General features: G+C 32.4%; 5 protein-coding genes across 7 annotated transcripts in view; 1 reads left to right on the top strand and 4 right to left on the bottom strand.

Moving 5' to 3' along the window:
- unc-104 (kinesin family member unc-104) overlaps window positions 1-3,862 on the bottom strand; it is a 36,550-nt gene extending 32,688 nt beyond the window's left edge. Inside the window, exon 1 of the mRNA XM_033479095.2 lies at window positions 3,710-3,862. The gene's annotated coding sequence lies outside the window, so the exon portion shown is untranslated. The remainder of the gene's footprint in view (window positions 1-3,709) is intronic.
- A 377-nt stretch (window positions 3,863-4,239) lies between these two features.
- Window positions 4,240-6,086, bottom strand: Sod2 (superoxide dismutase 2). The gene is made up of 3 exons (XM_033479114.2): window positions 5,910-6,086; window positions 4,871-5,157; window positions 4,240-4,779 (listed from the first exon to the last, which is right to left on the bottom strand). Exons 1-3 carry the CDS (start codon window positions 5,945-5,947, stop codon window positions 4,451-4,453), a joined length of 654 nt encoding a protein of 217 aa, XP_033335005.1. The 5' UTR covers window positions 5,948-6,086; the 3' UTR covers window positions 4,240-4,450.
- Window positions 6,087-6,490: 404 nt separating this feature from the next.
- Window positions 6,491-12,428, bottom strand: fl(2)d (Pre-mRNA-splicing regulator female-lethal(2)D). Its single transcript, XM_033479112.2, has 6 exons — window positions 12,098-12,428; window positions 10,964-11,322; window positions 8,681-8,805; window positions 8,423-8,601; window positions 8,182-8,336; window positions 6,491-8,097 (listed from the first exon to the last, which is right to left on the bottom strand). Exons 2-6 carry the CDS (start codon window positions 11,193-11,195, stop codon window positions 7,379-7,381), a joined length of 1,410 nt encoding a protein of 469 aa, XP_033335003.1. The 5' UTR covers window positions 11,196-11,322; window positions 12,098-12,428; the 3' UTR covers window positions 6,491-7,378.
- A 340-nt stretch (window positions 12,429-12,768) lies between these two features.
- LOC117225497 (transmembrane protein 177) lies at window positions 12,769-14,793 on the top strand. The gene is made up of 4 exons (XM_076519244.1): window positions 12,769-12,919; window positions 13,153-13,325; window positions 13,581-13,723; window positions 13,804-14,793. Exons 3-4 carry the CDS (start codon window positions 13,614-13,616, stop codon window positions 14,585-14,587), a joined length of 894 nt encoding a protein of 297 aa, XP_076375359.1. The 5' UTR covers window positions 12,769-12,919; window positions 13,153-13,325; window positions 13,581-13,613; the 3' UTR covers window positions 14,588-14,793.
- Window positions 14,794-15,046: 253 nt separating this feature from the next.
- On the bottom strand, window positions 15,047-21,921 carry LOC117225304 (uncharacterized). Of its 3 annotated transcripts, XM_076519239.1 has the most exons (10): window positions 21,772-21,921; window positions 21,409-21,626; window positions 21,085-21,172; window positions 20,775-20,944; window positions 20,351-20,692; window positions 16,354-20,026; window positions 15,943-16,259; window positions 15,782-15,811; window positions 15,322-15,624; window positions 15,047-15,252 (listed from the first exon to the last, which is right to left on the bottom strand). In XM_076519239.1, the coding sequence occupies exons 2-10, from the start codon at window positions 21,493-21,495 to the stop codon at window positions 15,229-15,231; spliced, it is 5,034 nt and encodes a 1,677-aa protein (XP_076375354.1). In that variant the 5' UTR covers window positions 21,496-21,626; window positions 21,772-21,921; the 3' UTR covers window positions 15,047-15,228. The 3 variants fall into 3 exon arrangements, with proteins under 3 accessions (XP_076375354.1, XP_076375353.1, XP_076375355.1); XM_076519238.1 differs by having other exon boundaries at window positions 21,409-21,819; XM_076519240.1 differs by lacking the exon at window positions 15,782-15,811 and having other exon boundaries at window positions 21,409-21,819.
- Window positions 21,922-23,164: the final 1,243 nt, after the last annotated feature.

The raw sequence follows: 23,164 nt of genomic DNA on the forward strand, positions 1-23,164 counted from the left end.
AACTCCTCCGCGACCGAATGTTTTTTTTTCTACCCCGCTCGCAATCGCCCTAATTTCCTGCCGTGTAACACGAGCGGCTCTTAGAGGGGACAGCTCGAGTGTAATTATGACAAATTGATCGTAAACGCATCAGTCCTGATTATCACGGCCCCGTAGGACTCGGTTTCGAGGAATTATCAGCAAGGTGTACTACTGGATTACTCTCCAGTGATTAGAGTCGAGCATACATACTCTGTCCCGAGATCAGATTTCATTAATTGATTCCGCATTGCGAAGACTTTTATGCGGCCCATCAAACCAGAGACCGATATTCCCAAATCGATCTGAGATAGAACGAATTATTCAAAATTCGCGTAATAATATTTGAATTTATGAAAACCGAAAATTGCCAAGGGACCCCCCGCCGCCATAGTAATCCCAAGTTCCGGAATAAAATGGCCGCCGGCGTTGAAACGGTATCGAGTAAAAAATTCTCCGAAACTCGACAGCAAAGAATATCCCTGAAGAGAAATGTCCTCAGCATCGATCTAAAAAGCCGGCGAAGATATGCGCATACGGAATTCGCCCTCGAAAAGTCGAGTAGAATCGAAACCGGTAGTGCACGGTGGTAGGCGGTCAAAAGCAATATGGCGGCTGGTGGTTGGTAGTGTCGGGTGCGCGCGCCACCCGACATCGTGGTCCAGGGTCGTGTGTGCCCGCTTTCTCCGTTTTATGGACCAATCGCATCGCGCCTAGAGGAGAAAATCAATAAGCGTAAAGGCATGGATGACGTCAGCCTGCAACCCGACGATCGACCGATGCGACGCGGGCGGCGCCGGCCAATTTCTACGGAGCAATCAATAAGTAAAGATATCCACGATGTCGGCAAACAGGGCCTACGGTGCCTTCGTTTTCCTCGCGTACACGATCCCATCAAAATGTTCCTCGGACCAGAATCACCTGGCCGGAACGTGCTATCGAAAACTTAAAGCGATCTTGTAGAGGAATCTCTGTTCTTGGTGCTCCCGAATTGAGGACCTTGGGGGGGGGGGGGGGTAAAGATGACGGACTGACTTCATAGTCTTTGTAGACCTGCACTGTCGACCAGTTAATAGAAAAAAAGCTCTACTCTTTACTATGTAAAGTCTATTATTTGAAAAATTATTTTGAGTTGTGTGCGGTTTTTTAGACGTAGCAAATATTAAAACTTCTGTCAGAAGGCTTCCAGTACTGCACCAAAGCGTACTGGTTGCATACCAGTAGGGGTGTCCTGGGATAGGGGTGCCCATAAATCTATGATGTAAAGTCTTTTCTCGTTTTATGTCGGTTATACTATGCTTTAATGTTATCGAGACCTGCGGTGATGCCAAGTAACGGAACTGCAAAGTTCAACGACTATTGATCTTTGCACGGTGGTTTGTCTTTAAATTTCGTTCCTAATTTAACTATCGATGGCGCGATTTTCTACACAGCTATATTCATGGTGGTACTACCTAGGGACACATGCGCACTGGAAATCGGTTTCGGAAAAAGGCGGAGTTTCAGCAGTATAATGGTACTCCCTGGTAAATAGAGATATTGTTGATGACGCTGCATTTGTCTCAGATGTGTGCCGCCATTAATGTTAAAAACTGATATCTACAAATTTTCTCTGATATAGCAAGAAAATCGTGGTTTCGATTTTAAATGAATATTTCTCGTGTAATAAAATAGCACTATAACCGATAAATATTTCTTTAAAATTGTTTGTCAATAATTATGGCGGAGGTCGTGAAATATGTTTAATACTGCTTTTATGAACGGGTTACAAATTTATTTTCTCACATTTCTATACTGCAACATAGCAATATCTTCTGTATATGTACATAATACCATCGACATGCATATGTATGTTGATATTTTATGGACGTCATACTGGAAACATGACATCGTACCGTTCCCTATCATAAAAGAATAGTATATTTTGCTATACATCGGTTTACGATTTTTCTAAAGAAATAAAATTCAATACCTTATGTATAAATTGCAACATATTAAAAAATATATTTGAAGTATTCTTCGAATATACTTCGCATAATTCGAAGTGTACGAATACACATCCTCGCGTGATATTAAGGGATGGCATTTGAAACTCCTACCGTTGAAACTTGAGGGGCACATTAAATGTTAATACGTTACTTATCGTGTGTTGAAATAAATTTACTAAATATTGAGGCTCGTTAATTAATACTCTCTTGAGGCAGGTATACCTTTCTGTATATGTAAACGCATGCGTTTCGCTGCAGAATTCAGAGATAAGAACGATTAATTACAAAAAAAAAAGTGGAGACGTAGAAAAAGGTTTTGCACTCGGCTGAAAGTGATAAAACAACATTGGACTAATCCTTGTATATTTGTTGACACTTAATCCCTACTTAAGTAGCATAATCCCTATCGGTTCGCAACAATAGCTTTCTATTGGCCTTATTCAATCCATTACGTTAGTACTGATTTGCATGAATCAAAGGACCTAATGTTTCTAGGACATTCCTATGATTTCGTTATTTCAAGCGAATTATTTTCCGTTCAAAAAATTTCTCAAAATAAAAAGATTTTCGTTTCTCCCTCACTTGAATTTTTCAACGTTCGAGAAAAAGCTCGAGATTTTCTACCGGTGCAATCTCAAGCTGCGCGTATATCTAGATACTCGACGTTCGATTCCACAATATGTGTCTTTAACGAACTTAGGTCGGCGAGCAGGTTTAATTTACGAACCGCGATCTTTTCATCACCAGCCTTCCGCGAGGTTGCACTTGTATACTCTAATTTTCGAAACTCTGCCTAGAAGTGTGTTACAGCCACCCTGTAACGATCCACGGCCCGGGCACGTTCGTGTGAAAGTATACCATGAGAGCAGCTTCGTGCTTTGCTGGGAGGAAAAAAATAACGAAAGAAACCTGTCACGGGAACGAAACGAGTCGATTCGACTCGCGTTGACTGGTGTGAAAGCACTCCCTTCGATCGTAATTAACACTTCTGGCGGTACACTAACGTTATGATGAATCATTCGAACCATTCTGCGAGCATAGCTCTCTATTAACGACTTCCAGATTCATTGAGCACGATGACAGTCATCGACTGTGTTTGCTCGATACCAGCACAACCATGTATAGCATCGATAATGAATAGAACTCAAATCTTTTTAAACATTCAATCCGACACCGTGAATCGTAGCATATCTATTCACCTATACCAGACATTTGCCGAACGTCACCTGATGAGAATCAGTCGATAGAATTTTCAATGTTAGCGAAGTATCGCTAAGAAACTTTAATTCGACAAGAGAACACAAATGTACATTACTTTTGGTTTAAAATGTTTGGAGCTACGTCAAATATCATTTAACATTTTAACAAGAATGAACTGATAAATCTCTTTGTATAATTGTCCCCGAACTGTCGAACGAAATACAATAACACAGAGTCAAATCAAAATAGTGGAACATATACGTTATTGAGATTTAAAAATTGTCTAGGTAGTATCAGTCCACGCGTATGTGCATTGTGCGTTCTAGATAATGAAACAAAGAAGGAATAAATAATTCATGATGCAGACTCAACGTCTGATAGCTCGTGATACGTAAGACGAGAATTAACCTACAATGGTTACGAAGATGCTGACAGGTCTCTGTGATAATAATGAACGTAGTATTTAGTGAATGTGCTTAAAGTAACAGAAATATCTGACTCACCAGATACGTAGGCAGTGACGTGAAAACAGCTGAGGTACTCCGACCATACTGGTTCTGGTTCCGCGACGTTCCCACAGACACGGTGTGTACGCTTCGCGACGCGAAGCGACTCATCGAACGAACGTAACCGATCGATTATCAAAGCCGCGCGCCAGGCGGCTTTTTCTTCTTTCTCGGCACTCGCTTGTGCAGCTGACTAACCTTCTGGCGCTGATATCCGTTCTCTGCTTGCGGACCTTCGAGATACTTCGAACACAAAACTAATTATAATACGCTGCGCAACGGTTATCGATGTATGATAATTCGAATCGTGCGCTTCAATCCGGCGCGAAGTCATTCAAATTTGACTTCAACTTTAGTTAGTCATTGAAACTTCAAACTTTGACAGTCTGAAATATTTGAATATGATGCAATTAATATTAATACTGTGCACATCGAACGCGAGGCGCTAGCGTCGAATATTTTCTGTACAATGCTGCACATTTGCAAACGTATACATACAATAGCAATGTAATAATTTGTACACAGGGTTTACTGTTAATTTCTTTCTTATTACATGATAGGTGTACATTTGATACGAAATAACGTGTATAGTAAAACGATAAGACATCTTTACAAGATGATACTTAGGACGAAATTACGAAGTCATCTTTTAGAAAAAAAAACCCCGAACTACATAAAAAATGATTTCAATGTTATATCATACTCTCAAAACTTGGTCACTATAAGCGATCATGCACTTTAACATCCCGTAGCTGCCTTGAAACGACCGTTTACATCGTTCCAGTTAATAATATCAAAAATCGCCTTCACATAACTAGGACGAACATTCTTGTATTGCAAATAATAGGCGTGCTCCCAAACGTCAATACCGAAAAGAGGTATCAAACCGGTCGTAGCCTGTAAAGGGTCCTGGTTAGCACACGTGGCTATCCTTAATGATTTCGATTCTTTGCAATATCCGAGCCAACCCCAGCCAGAACCTTGAACAGCAACAGTGCTGTCTGATAAGCGTTTTTTCATCTCTTCCATGCTGCAAAAATCCTTTTCGATTTGTTTAACAAGAGCAGCTGTGAAATGGAGTTGACTATTATCTTTACTATTTATATAAAGTGACATTGTTTTATACCAAAAAATGATTTATTCTTTTTATTTTTTTACCATCTGGTTTACCACCACTCGGCGATAAATTACACCAAAAGATTGAATGGTTTAAGTGACCACCACCATTGAACTTCAATGCAGGTCCTAAAGCAATTTGAGTATTAACATCACCCTTAGCTGCAGCCTCCTTCATTTTTTCCTCAGCAACGTTTAAATTATTCACATAAGTTGCATGATGTTTGGAGTGATGAAGTTCCATGATTTCAGCACTTATAATTGGCTCAAGTGCCTTATAATCATAGGGCAATTCAGGAAGGGTATGTTTGGCCCTAAATGCTTCTTTGCTATAAAATAATAAAAACATTAATATATAAAACATTAACTCCTTACATAAGTATTGTCTTATCTGTAATACAAAAAGAATTTCAGAGATTTTGGAGTTTCGACTCAGGTTTTGATAAAAATTTCTCATTAAAAATATTTTCCATGTAAATATTGATAAGTTCAAGTGCAAACATTAATAATTACAAGATGCTTATCTAACATATATCTGTATGTCAGAGGTCAAACTAAATTTATACGGTTTTCTATACTTAGACATACTTTTTATTATAAAAACCATGAAGTACAAATTTTTTTTATTGTAGAAAAATAAGTATAACGTAATATAAAATGAGTTTCTTAAAATAAATCTTTTTTTTAAACCTGACAGATATGTAAAATGTGTAGAACGAAAAGATCATAATTAAAAAAAAGGGCTTTCGATAAAGTAATATCACAAACTATATTTTTAAAATTTTAATTGAATTATTTAAACGACTATAATAATCAAATTGTATATTAGTTAATAGTAATAAATCAAATCTATATTACTCCAAATATTAACAAGTCTACTTTGAATAGTATTCTCTCTAATTATATTTTCAGATATAAATAATAAAGATTCTGATATAATTAAGTGAATATAGCGAATGTAAATAGAATTTCATTGTAAATAAAAAATGTACTTCTAGTGTCAAGAGATTGGATAAATTACAGGTTAGAAATTATATAATATCAACTGGACAATGTTTAAATAAAAAATAGGTAATCTTACATTGTATTGGATAACAAAGCACGTTTCACTGCAAACATGGTTGTAGCTTTAATAGATAAAACTGTTTTTTATAAAATAACGACGAAGAAATGTGAAGTACAGAGCCTATAACATCGATCGCCAAACTATTACGAACTGACGGCAACTGCCGAAGTGCCGGACGGTTCAACTACAAATTGCACCAATGACACAATATGTATATACGTACGTCACAATTATACTGTTGGCAACTGAATTTTTAATTGTTTCATTTGATATACGATAATATTAATATATGTATATTGAATATCACAATTTATAAGCATGGTAAGACAAACAAAAATTATACTTCAATTTTATAGTTTGAGCAATTTTATCTGGACTGCATTGGGAAATATTTGAAATAAATTAGTCTTTTCGATATTAGCGATCAATTTATATAAAATTTATATTTGAATTGAATTATCTCTTAATCATATTTGAGTTGTTAATTATATTAGAAAAAAATTGTTATTCTGAATACAGAATATACTTATATACGTATTGAAAATTATATACCAAAATTATAAAACAGTCGAAAAGAAAATAACTTTCACAAGAGAAACATGAAAATGACGTACTTTTTAATCTAAGAATAATACAAAATAGTAGTATGAATATTTTGTACATTTGTTCATGAAAAAAGAAGATACAAGTGTGATGTTTTATCACGCACGAGGTCAATCCGCATGGTTTACTGAAATTAATAATTTCTTGTATTTCGTATAATTTACAGTTATTTAATAAATCTAACAAATAGACCTCAATTTTATTATACACAATTCAAAGCACATTTTTTGCACGAACAACGCATATCTAGACGCGTATCTCACAATGGAAAAAACATTACATACATACAAATTATTACGCACATAATCGTGTATAAATCTACGTATGTGCGTCGTCGTGTATCAGATATTATTAACATGTGTGTATTTACATAATGGAAAAGGCATAACCTTAATTATTGTTTTATTGTTATCTATATACTCTGTGATTCTTTCAAAAAATCTAACAAGGGTTATTATCAATGTTTCAACGAATTTACAATACGCTCTTTAAAAACATCGATGCATTTGTTTACATAATAATGAATGCATATTAGAAATTTCAATGTGATTCAATTGCAAAAAAATAGTTTTAACTATCTACCCCTTTATTCCAACGCCGTGTTATGTTGTGTACATACAATTAATTATATGCATTTATGTGTAGTTCTCTTGATATTAACGTGACTTATAAATATTCAAATAAGAAACATATTTACAGATATATTGTGTAAAATAATACAAAATTGTCAATAGGATCTACACATTCGTGATTCCACATTATAATTTTCAACCAAGGAAATATAGAACATTAGATTTAACTTGTACTGTATACCAAGTCACGCCAAGCCTGATTCATATGTAACAAATTGTTAGATGTATAAAACCATCCTAGAAAATTATTCATTCCGGATCGCTTTGAAGCGTCTCACCATTAGTTAGGACTAATGCATCATCGTCAGCTTCGTTATAATCGAGAGAAAGGATACTCTCTCTCCTTTTTTTCTTGTGTGTCCTTTCATCGTCACTACCTGGAGCACTTTTGTCCCTTTTGGTCCTATCCCTACCCCTTGTTGTTCTTGTTAGCACCTCTTCCCCATTAGTTTTACTGTTACTTCTATTATGACTTTTGCTCCTTAATATCCTCTTAGTATTACGATTTTCTTCCTGTTCTTCCTCCCTATCACTTAATTCCTCATTCTCAACTTTAATAATTAAAGCGGCTGAATCACTTGAGCTTTCATCGTTATGATCAGCCTGATTAGGTTTTCGTTCTACTCGCTCTGTTCTTTCAGTACTAGAAAATTCACACTGAGGCGAACGTCCTGAAGATAACGGTGGAGTCCTAGCACCTTTGCACACATCACTATCCTCTGCTGATTTCGATGTTTTTGTTTCCGAAACGGTGTTTTCTTCTGATTCCTCTTTCTTAATTGGCGGAGTGTGTGGAGACAAACCATTCGTCAAATTATTTTCACTGGAACTCGCTTTCAACGCTGCATTCTCTTGTTGTAATAAAGTTACCGATTCACGGGCTTTGCGCAGTTCCTGTTGTAAGAAATAAATTGTGCTCTGCATTCCTTCTACATCCTCATCCAAATCTTGTAAGAATTCATCTAACTCTGTAAAAATGGATAAAAAGGAAATAGTAGTTAGCATATTTCACAAATGAATTTATCAATAATCTAAGCGGAAAAAAGAATTACCTGATTGTGATTTTTTCATTTCTTCACTGAAACTTCTCTGAAGAGCAAGGTCTCCTTCTAGTTTAGCAATTCGACCACTAGCAATCATACGACCTAATTCTTCATTTTCTTGATACAATAATCTGCATTTTGCCATTAATCGTTTCCCCGTATTGCTAGAAATAAGAACAGAACATGAAAGGATTTATAAATAAAAAAATTGTTAATTATTTAAATTGAAATTAATAAAATTGTTATCTACCTATCGGGTGTAAATTTCCATGCACTAAGTTCATTTTGAGTATCTTCAAGTTTAGCTTTTGTTGTAACAAGTTCTTGCCTCAGTTTCTGAATTAAAATGTTAACGGCTGGGTCTAGTAAAGCAGATCTTAATGCAGCAGCGGACGGAGCATGAGCAGCTTTCATTTCAGCAATTTGATTCTAAACATAAATTAAACGTTTATATGAAATTTGTATAAAATTTTGTATAAAATTTATATAAAATAACATATTTACATACAATGTATTCCTGCAATTCCTGTTCTTTAGAGGCAAGTCTCCTGACTAAGATTTTCTCTCTATGAGATGCTTCTGCATGTTGCTGCCTGTATTTGTTTTCAGACTCTCTCAACGAAGTTAGTTCACCTATAAAGCAGTATTATATTATTTTTTTCTTTTAATTCAAATTATCACTGTTTAAAGCTGTCTATGTGCTACACTGACTTGTTATATATTTAATATAATCACCATTATCATATAATAAAACTGGATTTAAGTGTATATGAACAAAAACACAATGAATACAAAAATATCCTTACAAAACTTATTATGAATATTTTCTATTCAATAATATGTTGGAGAATATAGTAAATTATAATACCAAACTTTTATATAAATATTTATCGGCTTGCATTTTATTACATAAAAAATGATAGTAATCTGCATATTTTGATTAATGTTATTAACGTTCATAACGTAAAATAAATGTAATTTTATCCATATTAACATAATTTATACATAATTATTTGTATAACTTTTTCTCTTAAATAACTGGGTGGATGTCTTTTAATTTGTAAAAGTATTTTAAAAGAGAGAGAGAGAGAGAGAGAGAGAGAGAAAAGCTTAAAATAACATTCAATCAGATGGTGAATTTTTAAAAATTGCTTACAAGCCACCATACAAATTTATGAGACACATAGAAAGCTTGAAACCTTAAAATTTATATGTACATGTATAATATAATGGTACAGAATATTCTGTACAATTCTTTTATATTCCATAATTGTATGTTTTGGTGAAATAAAGCATAGTGGTGAAAATCTACTACATACTGTTTTGCCCTAAGTGCGCATAAACAAAATATGTTTTCATAGGTATGTGACATTGACTGCCTGACAACTGACATTTTTAATTAGCGCATACTTTGAGTTTGGAGTCATTGCATCGTGCCATTTGTGAGATTCTCTGTGCTTCCACCGAGACCAAGAGTGGTTGTTACTTTTCTTCCATGAGAATTGATAGACTACTTGTTGCAGACACAGATGTTGTCACAAGATGACCTCCCGGCCTTATTCAATCAGGTTTATATTTCAGATTGGTACTTGGACATCAGGAAATTATGGTGCAGGTACAAATGCATGCATGAATTGCGTTCTCAATGGAAATAGATAAGGATGGATGGTTTAGGAACATAATTAAAGTTTTTCAGTTTCATCAGACATATTTAAATATAAGGTAATATTAAAGATATATAGATCGGGATAAGAATTGTTAGGATTGGAGAAAGCAGCTGGAATTTCAGATGATAACTGCATCAATTAAAGGTTTCGTACTTCACCAAGACTTAGGTTCACGCACCCCTGGCACAGTGTTTTGTAGGCCAAAGGATGATCTAGAGCCTCTGTTATTACTCTCCTGAGCTGTATATTCAGAGCCAGCAAGGATGTTGTATTTCATTTCATAATCCTCGCAAAGTGGAAACTCGATATCCAATGTACACACATACACACACTCACTGTTCTGCTTCTGGCAGTGTGGTTTACTACACTGTAGAAAGATACGCGCACACTGCACAGTCACTTACAAGATCATGTTAATAGTAAGCTGTGTGTGTTTATTGCGGTGAAAGGAATGATTCATTGTGAACACGTTCAAAGAAACCCATCATCTCTTCTTGTCACACAATATCACTGTTTTCTTTCAATGTACACTTTGCTTTTAGTATAAATAATTTTTAATATAAATGCTAGCGCAATTTAACACCAGGTGATAAGATTGTGGGTTTTTTGCATGATATTGCATAGACTCTCTCATATATGCGGTATACATGATCGTCGCACCACTTCTGCTCACCGATCAAATTTCAAACACTGTACATACTGGCGTTAATTTAATTACCCGCACTACACATCACAAATGTAGTTTTGGAAATTAATACAATATTACTATATCACTACCCTGCATCTATGAAATATATTACCAAATTGACCTATCCAATACTTAGACGGATACATAAAATTTCTACAATTGAAATTCGCTTATCAATGTCATAAAAAATGTTCTTAAAGGTTTCATCTATATTCTTATACTATTTACTTACTCAAGATTGTTTCAATCTTAAGGCTTATAGAAAACTTATTGTCATTATTATCCTAAACACTTTGCGATCAAAACGCTTGTATCCCTAATCTTAGCGTCCCTATAAGAGTCTTGTCTCATACAAGAGACCGTTGTGTTCTGGCATTCGTAAATTCGCTTAAGAAATGTGGTGAGTGAGATGGTCTCACTCATGTGATCTCAGTACCTTCCTGGGCTGCGGCCTGGGCCTCTAGACACTCCACATACAAGTCCTGTTCATGCCACTTGGCTGCTAGCTCGTCCTTTGTCATGGCATCCAATTGTTGCTGTGTTAGCTTCACACGTCTGGGTTGCCTAGGGGACTGGGGACTGCTTGGTTTTCCACCTACAACGCTGTTTTGTGGACTTCGTGGTGAAGAAGGACCTGCCGACTTAACATCGTTGCACTCCTCTGCCATTTTGTCAGATGTTAGTACAACCACAGCTATAGCCTTAAGAAAATTCTAAGAGCTGCTTCTTCTTCTTTAGTAGTATAGCTGCGATGAAAGTGCTGCTGATATGGTGTGAGTGCTAGCGCACATTTGTCTGAAAAGGCAATATACAATACATGTAAATTACGTATTTTTAATGGTGTTTTCATTGAAATGATATGTAGAATAAAATAATACCAAAAATAATGAGTGGAAATAAAAAATATACTTTATTAAACACTGTAAACACGTTAAAAATTGATTTTAAGTTATCACATTAAGTAATATAAAATGTTTTCTAAAAAAATGTTATAATTTCAGAATTCTGCATTTGCTGTCAACATTCACGTCAGTATCATAAATTAACTATAAAATGTAGATGTTAATTAAAACAATATAGTAAGAATCGTACAAAAGTATAACGTGGTCATATATTTTTCCTGAGAATTAATTTCGATCTTGCAATGATAGTAACATTTGTCATAAAGTACAATAAAACTTTTTCAGAGCGCAGGTTCAGACCCGGCTTTTAGAACGTACCACGTGATTCAAGTTGGTCACGTGGCTCGTTTAATGTTTTATTGCGACATGCAGGGAATGGGTAGGGAATGTAGGATCCAGTTATCTATAGTCGAAAGGAACATTGACGCCATTATGTCGACATGTCTGCCATGAAAGAAAATTTCGCGGTATAACACTAAATAGTGTTCGTTCCTTTTTTAAACGTTGTTAAAAATCATTTAGATACAGGATTTTATTCATAAAATTTGAAATTCTATTGAGAAAATACATCTATGTTCACATAAATATCCAGATGTTTGATTTTCTAATATAGATTATAGTAAAGTCATTGCATACTGTCAATGTAGTATTATGTTTATTCCACGTACCTGATCAAGTGACACGCCTATCATTCCACTGAAAAATGTTTGTATCCAATGTTCGTTATACCGTGAACCGATGAAACGCGACACCATATATGCGTATACATACATAGGAGTACACACATATGTACACAAACGTAATTTTGTAGTCCCTTGCGTGCAAGTAAAAACCTCAGTTAGCAAGTATTACGATCGATCAATTGGTGAAGCGTATAAACATGTAGAATTCGTCTTGGTATCCCGCGCATTCCAAATGCAATATTAATACGCGCACTTGAAACTCATACCGCACAGTCCCCAAAAAGTATACCACTATAACCAAACACAGTAATGTAACTAATCACGAACAATGATTACCACCGACCTGAAGAGTCAGAGTGGCTACAGAAACGAATATCAGCGCATGCTCCAATCACGATTCTCCTACTACACAGTGCTGCTGACATAGAAATGTACCGAATGTATAAATGTTGTGTATAAACAGTCTACATATGTATGTATGTATGTATGTATGTATGTATGTACAAAGAATAGAACAGTGAAAATCAACGCTACCGAAACAAATTCATGAAACCAAAAAGACTAAAATTTCTTCGTCCGTTTATCGTACTTCTGAATATTAATTTAATAATTTATTAAACCATAGCCATCTGAAGCACGACACACAATGTGTAGATTACGTATGTTTTCAAATATCAAATCACAGAACTTCTACACTGGATAGATCGTTGTGAAGTTCTACAACTGGTCTAGAACATTTCAAGATGGCAAGTGAAACCCGCCATTTTCAAACCATTAAAGGCTAGAAACTTGACATAAAAATGCGATGTATGTATCTAAAAATTGCTCTGATTGTTTCATTTGACATCATTATATACAATTATAAATATCTAAAATATTAAAAAAGGGACTAATGACAATGGTTAAAGTACTGTATAAACTTTATATGTAATATGTAGTACTACGAAAAAATATTGTATATACAACAACTTTTCTCATTTTGATTACAAATCCGATATTTTAATATTGATTTGTTCATGGGAACCATATTATGTATCTAGCATGAAATCATTCTAAAAGCAGGAGGTAAAATTGCGCTGTAGTAATGGTAACATGGATGAATCGTATATGAGGACCAGCTGCAAGTTTTATGTACCCGGTCCTTTACCTGTTCTGTAATGTTCTATGAAGTTGTACATAACACTTATTAGGAACCAAAATTCGACATATACTGGTAACTATGCTATCAATATTTTGAGTACATATTATATAATATTACATATATTATTCGAATGTATTTCTGCATAAAATTGTACAGAAACGCTTTATATGTTTTTTCTTTTAGGTTATATTTATTTTGAAGTATTTCTGATTTCTTAAGTAACATGTTGTTTGAAGTCATGAACAATTATTTATTATTTATTAAAAATTATATTAGACTACCTTTATCTTTTGATATCGTTTAGTATATATAAATTTTTCATTTTAGAATTTGCATAGTCAAGAAACAAATTTGTTTACAATGCAACGAACCTTATTGCAATTAGGTACGTTGAATGCTACTATTGCTTTAACAATATTACCTCATAATTATTACTTAGACAAATATAGGGGACTCAGAGCTAAATATCGGTAAGTGTTTGAAAATATTCAGAGCTTATTACTGATATTTATTTTAATGAGATATTTACTTCAATGTTTTTCTAAACTAGCATGAATCAAGAAGAAGAACCAGTTAAGGAAAAATGTCAAAAGAGATTTGAACAGGTCATGGATGATATGAAATTATCAGATGATCGTAGAGATCGCCTAAGTTTATTCCACGTTTATGGTTATGATATATTTTCTGCTGGATTCTACTCTACGATATTTGGTAGAGGTGTAATTGGAATTCCAATGAATTATGAATATGAAAGTATAAAGGACGTAGACAAACAGATGCTATTTATACAAGATAAACCTCTTGATTGGAACAAAAAAGAATCACATGTTTTCTTAGAATCAATAATACTTTCAGAAAATGCTCAAAAATATGCAATGGCTCGAGAAATGATGAAAATACTAACCAGAGATCTACGTTATGAAACAATGATGCATGCCGGGATTGGCGCACTTGCAATTTTATTGTTTGAATCAATGCTTTACTTTGTCAAGGTGTTTCGGCAAAGACGTGCATATCAGGTTTTAATGGCACTTTTTACATATAGTGGAGCATTTTTTACTTGGACAATAATAAAAGTTGAAAACAATTGTAATAGAGATGTTAAAATTGATGAATATTTGCTTTCACTTGGTTCAAATTATGTTAAAGGTGCTAATGAATTTTATAATAAATTATATGAGAGAAATAAAGCTGTAAAATTGATTCGGGGAGATAATAGCAAATCATCTACATATATGCATGAATACCTTTTAAGATGGAATAGAGGCCTATCAATACCTGAAAGACAAAGTTTTTTTAATTCAAGATTACAAAACATTCAACAAGTGTCATAACGATCTTGTTTATTTGAATAATTAAGAAATATAATAGGTATAGATATAATAAATGATATAAGAAAAAAGAAAAGATAACAATATATCATTAAATTGACTTTATTCATTAACATGTGATAATTACATAATTTATGTACATAATACAAGTACATTATTAATGATGGTTATTATCTTTATGAAATAAAATTGTATTATATTACAAAATATTACCTAGTTTTGATATCCTTTACACTTTATAACATAAACAATCTCAAGAAAGAGCACATGCACAAAATGCAGCAATTTTTGTTAACATTAAATGTTTATTCTACTAGTAAATTTATAAATAGTTATAAAAGTTATTAAGAACATACCATTTTTAGGAATGAAAAGTATATTTATCCTTGTATGGTAGAAGATATACTAGAAAGCGAAATCGTTGTATCTTATCATATATTTACTCAGTAAATTATGAAAAAGTTTTCATATTAGTATTTAATGTATTTCTTATATTTTCCTACACATCTATATCTATTATTCTGTATTTATAATTTTGACAAAATAATAATCGCATTTTCCACCTACATAGTTCACAAATAAGTTACTTACAAACTAATATACAAAATACTTACACAGTGTTATATTATATACATTATTTTGCACTACGTTAGACCCAAAGAACCAAGCTGAAACAACAAATCATTTAAATTTAGGCTAATTTATATGTATATGATATATTTGTTATATTTCTTTACCAATGTCATCTTATCTTCTTCTTTTTTAAGTATTTTTGCTGTTTGTTCTTGATCAAACTTAACGACTGCAGCAATCACTCTGGCTAGCACCATCGTTTCTCTTCCCATCATGTACTCAAATAAAATGTTTCTAAGATACTCTATCTCTGTTGAATCTTCTAATGTATCATGTCTTAACTTTACTATTTTTCTAAGTTCAACTAGTTCTCGCCTTTGAGCTGTTAGCGTTTGTTGAAGGGTATGAAAGGAACCAGTATTTGATTGCACTGCTGCCATTGCAACCCTTGAAGTGCTCTCTAATTCCTAATTAAAATTACATTCTTGATTAGTTTTTAATTTGAATTCATTATTTAAATCTACTATGCTTTAATAAGCAGTAATGCAAGTAAGAAGAAAAGCAAAATTAAATTTAATAATACAAGGGTAAAATAAGAAAACAGTAAAATAAGGTGAACTGTACCTTGGAAGCTAAATCAGTTTCTACATCAGGCTGAAAAAGTATAAATGAAAATAAAATTGAAAACTTAAAAAAATATATGATAACAAAAGTCGAAAAATAATTTTTAAATAAAAATATGATTTTATAAAAAAGTTTGTTGTAATAAATCGTTTGCAACCAACCCTTCTTTCATTTCGCCATTCTTTTGTTAATTCATTAATTTCTTCTTCATGTTTTGCTTCCAACTTGTCAGTCTTTTGCTGCACAATTGCCTTCCATTTTTTTTCAATTTCTTTAATTTCATCATTGTGTTCCTTCTTCATTAATGAAATTTTTTCCATTACTTGATTTATATCTTTTGATTTTTGGGACATGAGATTTTTATTTTCTAAAATTAGGTTCTCGATGTGTTCAGATTTTGCAGTTAATTCTATTTGAAAATCCTTTAATTGTTCTTTATATTGTTGAATTAAATTTGATTCGTAATTCTGTTGGCGATCTAAATAAAATGGTATATAATATTAATATTACATATATTATAATTTGATAAATAAATGAGATAAATTATGTGATATAAAATCATTTTAATGTACCAAATCGTTTTTCCAGAGCAGCATGCAATTCTTCATCTTTGTCTTGCAATTGAGCCTGAAACTCTTTAACTAATTGCTTTATCCTCATGCTTTGTTCTTCTTCGTGTGTCTTCAATTCTTCTCGTAATTTGTCTGTTTGGTTTTTTAAATCATTGTTGATAATTTGCATCTGTGACTCTTTTGCTTGAAATGTTAGTAATACTTCATCTAATTGAGCTTCTAGTTTTTTATTCTCTTCTTGTAGCTTGTCATATTTCTCCACGTGGGATTCATCCACGACATTACAACTTTGAGCACCTTCTACTTCTTTTTGTAATGCAACATTTGATTCTTTAAGACTTTCAGTTTCTGTCTGCATCTTAGTAATTTCTTCTTTCAAGTGCTGAATAGTATGTTTTGATAACTCTAACTCTGTTGTTTCGTCTTCTGCCATTGGAGATTTTAATCTTTCAATTTCTCTTAACAATTCTGTATTTTTAGTATCTAGTAACTTCAATTCAGCCACTTTTTCTTCTACTATAAATTTTAATTCATCTAATTCCGATATTAATCTATTCTTGTCCACATTCATACTTTTTATTTCAAACTGCAATTCTACATTCATAGCTTTTAGTGTGTCAAGCTCGTTTTGCAATTCGACTTTCCTTGTCTGTGCTTGCCGTAAATTAGAAATCTCGGATTCTAAATCGTTAACATTAGATTGAAGTTTTGTATTCACAGAATTCACATTTTCCAATTCTGTTAATTTCTCCTTTAAGGATAACTGTATTTTAATTAACTCATTATTTTGTGACTGAACTTCTTGTAAACTACTTCTTTCTTCATTTAAGGTTCTTAGATTTAATTTCAGTTTATTATTTTCTTCTTCAACAGATGCAAGTATGGTGAGTTTTTCTTTTAATGTCTCTATATTTGTTACAAGTTCCTTATTTTTTTCTTCTATATTATTGTTACTCTTTAATGTTGATCTCAACTCAGATATTTCATTTTGTAGTTGTTCATTTTCCTTAATAAAACGTTTCTTAACTTCTTCCGTTGCATTTTTGTACTTGGTTAACTCTTCAATTTGTGAGTATAATTCTTCAGTTTTGCAATGCAACTCTGTATTTAGTGTTGTTATTTGCGTTCTTAAATTTTCTGTATCTTTATCTTGTTCCTTCAAATTATTTTTATATAGTTCAATTTCTTTTTGCAATTTCATACCATCATCAAGTAGTTGTTGATTTTGTTCTTGATAATCTGAAATTATTTTTTTCATATTCTCATTAGATTCGTTTAGTTCTTGATTAAGTTTTAAAAATTCATTTTGTTTATCTTTTAAACTTTTATTTTCTAAATTCACTTCGTTTTGGATTAATTTCAATTGTTCTAATTCTGTAGAAATTATTGTATTAGTATTTTTTAGTTCTGCTATTTGACAATTTTCAGATTTTAGTGTATCTATTACGTTCTCTAGCGAATTTAACTGATCGTATAATTCCGTATTTTCAATGGTTATTTTGTTAATGTGACGATTTAATTGCTGTATTGCGGCATCACGATCTACCGTGATAGCTTTTAATTTTTGTAGTTGTTTTACTTCTATTGACAGTAATTCTTTAAATGTTATGTTCTCATTATATAAACTTTCTAAACTCTTTTCTTGACTTCTTAAAGATTCGTTAGAAGTATTTATTTCTTTATCCTTTTCGGTTAAAATATTTTTCAAGTATTGTATTTCTGCTTGTAAAGATTTTGTTTCATTTTCTAATACATGACAATTTAAATTTTCAGATTTTAACGACGCAATAGTATGAATTGCTTGTTTATAATTCTGTTTCAAATCTTCTAATTCTTTTATCTCATCAGTTGCTCGTTGAAGATGTTCTTTTAGCTTAGCGACCTCGTTGGAAAGTAATTGATTTGTAGAGTTGAGCTGATTGACTTCTTGTAATAAAGACTCATACTCCGATTTCCATGATTCCTTCCGCTGCTCCAGTATTAATGACATTTCTTTAAACTGTTCTTTACATGTTTCCAAATCTATTTCTAAAGTACGTTTGAGAGATAAAGTATCTCTTAGTTCAGTCTGTAATTCGTCATTTTTTCGTTTGAGTTCTTCTAGTTCTTGCATTTTCATTTGTACATTTTCTAATTCATTATTTTGAGTAGCACTATTTTTAAGTACATTTTGAAGATCAGAAATTTCATTATTAACCTGCATAAAACATTCAGTTACATTATCTTTAATATACATTCTATCTTCCTTTAATTTTTTAACAAAATTTTTATAATTTACTATGTTTTTAATTAGAACACATTTTTCTTGGCGGAGTAACTCAGCATTAGAACAATCTACTTGGAGTTTATTTCTAAGATCAGAAATACTAGATTTACAGGATTTAAGCTCGCTGTACACTCCAAGCAATTCAGTATTTTTATTTTCTAATTCCTCATTTAATCTATTTAATTCTGAATTATTCTGTACTTTTTCTTTAAGAGCTTTTATTTCTTGGTCTTGAGTATGTAACGTTTCTTTAGCTTTATCTAACGATTTTGAATACTCATGAATTTTAATGTTGTAGTTTTCACATACTTTGTCTCTATCTATCAAAGCAGCTCTCATATTGTTCAATTCTTCGTCAAGAGTTTGTATTATTCCTTGTTGTTTTTCAATTCTCATTTGTGCTTCCCTTTTTTTATCTTCAAAAATAATTTTCTGAGCATCTTGCTCATTTTTTAATTCTTTACAATACACTTTGCAACTTGAGAGTTCTATAGACAACTTTTCTTTTTCATTTTGATATCCTTCAATATGTTTCTGTAATGCATCTACTCTTTGTTTCATTTCCTGTAATTCATGTTCTTTTCCACCTATTTTAGACTTTAATTCTTCAAGTATTTCGCCGTCACCCATCTTCAATGTTTTCTCTGTATTTTCCATTTCAGATTTTTCCAATTTTTTTGAAGGTTCCTTATTACCATCAATGTCATCGTCACATTCTGATCCCATTTTGTCTTCTAAATTAATTAATTTTTGCTGCATTTCTTGCTGCATAAGTCTCAGGGCCTCCGTTTTGCCTCTGGAAATATCTTGTACGATTTCCTTTTTTTCAGGATCTAAATTTTGGGAAGAATGAAGTAATTTCAATTTTTCAACTTCCGTTTTATATTTATTAATAGTGTCACTTAAACCATCTTTTGACTCTGTCATGTGTTTCAAATCTAATCTAAGCTGCTTAATTTGTTCTTCTTTATCTTCTAGTTCCCTATGTATAGAAAGTTTGTTTTCAGCTAACGATATAGCAGATTCTTCTTCCCGCTTTTTCAAGATATTCATTTCTTCCGTTAAGTCTTTAATCTCTGTACATGCATTACTTAACTCTTTTTCCTTTTCTGTATAAGAATTTTTCAATGCTTCATAATCAATTTCTAATGTATTTTTCTCCGTTACTACTTCAATAAACTTTTCTTTATTACGTTTCAAAGAGTCCTTCCATTTTAAAACAACGTTTTCCAATTTTTTTAGTTTATCCTTTAGTTGGGCATTTTCTATTGACAATGCATTTTCGTTCAAATTACTTGATGATTCAGTGCTTAAATCAATGAGATTATCTTTCGTATTTTCTTTCTCATCATTAGCATTCGAAGTTGCACCTTCTAAATTTGTTCCATTCATTTGTAGGAGTTTTACCTGGCATACAAGTAATATTAGAATTTAATAATCTATGCAGGCTGTCACATAACTAATGTAACCACTCCAAATATCTCACTTATTATTAATAACAGTAAAAAGTGTCAAAGAAATATAAGGGAACAAATATTGCAGCAAACAAACAAATTTCCTTAATATTTTAGCAACCTATAATATCATGACCTTCAAGTAACCTCAAATAAATCTACCAAAAATAAATGAAGAAATTGGTAAAGAAAATTATTTTAACAATTTTAGTTATATTTTCTTATGACACTTTCTTTTATTATAAATAATAAACATCTGTAATAAATTTGTTATTACCTTTGTATTTAGTGTATTTATTATGTGATCCTTCTCTTCAATATCATTTCTCAATGCTTCTTCCAAATGAGCTTTAGCTTGTTGTTCTAACTGGCATTGTTCTTTTAAATCAGCTATGCGTCTTAATGCTTTATCCTGCGATTCCACTAAAACTGATTCTAACTTGCCTTTGACTCTTTCTAATTCTCGATAGTGTGTTGCTAAGTCAGTGTACCTCCCACGATATTTATGATATTTTGTTTGTACTTTACGGTAAGCTGAATATATTTGATCTTTTGTAATTTTATCCAATTGTGGACTTATATTTTCATCTATTTCACTGGCAGATTGATCCATATCAGACTACAAGAACAACAGAAATGAACATAAACGGTTAAAAACAAATCTCACTTAATTATTATTATTAATCTCACAAATATTTCACCTGTAAGTGATACACGTTAGCAGGGCTTTCATAAATTGGAAAAAGAGCTGAGGTATCACTAGTAACACTGCTAATTGATGATCTTCTAGATATACCCATGGAATTTGATGTGGGTGATATCAAATCCACATTTTGGAAACCGTGTTTAGCAGGACTATTTTTTGGAGTTTCTATAAATTAATACATAACAAATAAACTATGCTTGTGTGTTTGTTTTACTTCCACTATAACACAACTTTATGTGGTCATAGTTATCTTTATCTGGAGGCTCTTTTATCACAAGGAAGTCGTTGCATAAATATGAACTCACCATCTCCCTCTTCAGTTAAACTAAAATTGTCGTTTGATGTGGATAATTCTTGAATAGAACTGTTAGACAGAGAAGGTGATACAACAGCCTAAACATGAAAAAGATTTTGTTAATGAAAATTCATATTGGGTGGTATGAAAATTATAATGATTTGTTGAATAAAAAGTAATCTTAAGTAATCATAAGTGATTTCCAAAATTAACACAAAAACTACGTATTAACATTAAATCATAATACTGCTAACATATATTTAACGAGTATAAATTGTAGATTTTATAGCATTCAGTATTATTTGATATTTCAATGTTGAATGAAATGTCAAACCTGGGCCAATTGCTGCATGCTCGCTTGCAGCCTGGCAGGTGATTGTTTCATTTCCTCAGCGAGCTTGTCCTTAAATTTTTTAAACATTTTTCCAGAATATTACAATCCTGTTTGTCTTCAATTCAATTATATCACTTTTCATGTACGTGTTTATGTGAAATTAGGTTGGAATCAGAGGCAAAAAATGTCCAACTTCAAAGGTGGTCAGAAGCATTATCCTATGATATTTGAAATGGCATCGTCAGAAATTACGAAGATCATCGATAATTATATGTAATATTTTAATTCCTCGGAAAAAATACGTTTCCAATGTGATATTAAAAATTTGCCGTGGAACCATGTATACGTAGGCACAGTTATTACCATGGACATTAATGTCGTCAGTAGATCGTTGTCGCACATGATTTTACTGAACTGTCAGATGTACGTACTTGATGTGCATTGTATTGTATGTATGTACATATGTATGTATATATGTATGTGTGTATACACTTATTTTAAAGATAATATACTTAATTACCTAGTTATTATATATTTTCTGATATTACATACGTACAATTCTGGATTTCATAAAATTTTACTTCTACTTTAATTGTTAGTTGTAAACAAATTACATATAGGTCAATACGTACATATATATATATATTAAATAGTAAATTAAATACAATACTCAGTTGATAAGGGACAAACTTTTGTGCACAATACAGTAATAGGTCCTAGTGGGTCCTACTCCTGCACACCTCTAGGCCGCAGCTTAATCTCTTAGCGAGGTTCGATATAAAAATTTTCTTTGCTCTGATTGGCTGATGATTTACTCCTGAGACAGAATTCACTGCGGATTGGATGCACAGGAGGGAGTAAGAAAAGCGTGCAGGAGTACAGTCTCATTACGGTAATTGTCTAGAGTAATGTCCTCCTCACCAAATTTTTGCGTCTTTGCTATATTGTATATTTTGATGTGTGGATTGAGAATCTGAAAGGAAAGATTGTCGCTCTCTTTTCGGTAACCATTTCCGATTTCGATGATTTTTTAATATGTGTAGAATTCAACAATAACAACAGTTCAGCTTAGTTTTAGATAATATGTATAGGTAAAAGTTGTAAACATAAATAATTACATACCCTCATTACTGTATAATGTAGAATAAAATTTCATACGTCTGAGAGTATTTTCATAGAAATTATAGAAATATTGAAATCTTGATTGTAATACATTAATACTTATTTTACCTCGGTAATAATTTCTAGTTTATGTTTCAAAAATTAAAAAATTAAAAATTTACTGATCACTATTTATTGTATGTATGTATGTATATACATAGTATATATAAGTGTGCTTCACTATATCTACATATGTAGAATGTAGTCATAAGTACATACATATGTATACAGGAGGCATAATTAAACACAATTACAGTAGTATCTCATCTTAGTGAGCGAAGCGCGGGCAACCAGCTTAATAGCAAGAAGCAGGTTGAGAAATCTGATTGGTCGATGCTTCATAGCTAAACAGTGCTGCCCTCACGGTCCTAGACAAAGAAAGGAATGATGAGTGAGCAAGAGAGTGCGATATCAGCACATCCACAAGCAAAACAAGTCACATCGACGTCCAATGTAGCTTGTCTCATTTTACCGTGCTCGCGTTCTCACTCTTTTCGCGCATCCATATGCCTAGTGCTCCATCTGAAACACGTGGTGCGATAATTCGACTTGCACTTTTCGTCTCATAGTGAGAAAATGCTTTCCAAGCGTTAAG

This window comes from Megalopta genalis, chromosome 2, assembly GCF_051020955.1.
Source record: "Megalopta genalis isolate 19385.01 chromosome 2, iyMegGena1_principal, whole genome shotgun sequence".
Classification (NCBI taxonomy): Eukaryota; Metazoa; Arthropoda; class Insecta; order Hymenoptera; family Halictidae; genus Megalopta; species Megalopta genalis.

Bases quoted from the DNA above. Each gene is read 5' to 3' on its own strand.
- Sod2 (XM_033479114.2), bottom strand. From the start codon at position 5,947: ATGTTTGCAGTGAAACGTGCTTTGTTATCCAATACAAT. The intron at 5,158-5,909 runs GTAAGATTACCT...ATTATTTTATAG, and splicing joins GCTTTGTTATCCAATACAAT to CAAAGAAGCATTTAGGGCCA. The intron at 4,780-4,870 runs GTAAAAAAATAA...TCCATTTCACAG, and splicing joins GAGTGGTGGTAAACCAGATG to CTGCTCTTGTTAAACAAATC.
- LOC117225304 (XM_076519239.1), bottom strand. From the start codon at position 21,495: ATGTTTAAAAAATTTAAGGACAAGCTCGCTGAGGAAATGAAACAATCA. The intron at 20,027-20,350 runs GTAATAACAAAT...CTTGTATGCCAG, and splicing joins TAAATACACTAAATACAAAG to GTAAAACTCCTACAAATGAA. The intron at 16,260-16,353 runs GTACATTAAAAT...CATTTTATTTAG, and splicing joins TGCTCTGGAAAAACGATTTG to ATCGCCAACAGAATTACGAA.
- LOC117225497 (XM_076519244.1), top strand. From the start codon at position 13,614: ATGCAACGAACCTTATTGCAATTAGGTACGTTGAATGCTACTATTGCT. The intron at 13,724-13,803 runs GTAAGTGTTTGA...TTTCTAAACTAG, and splicing joins GGACTCAGAGCTAAATATCG to CATGAATCAAGAAGAAGAAC.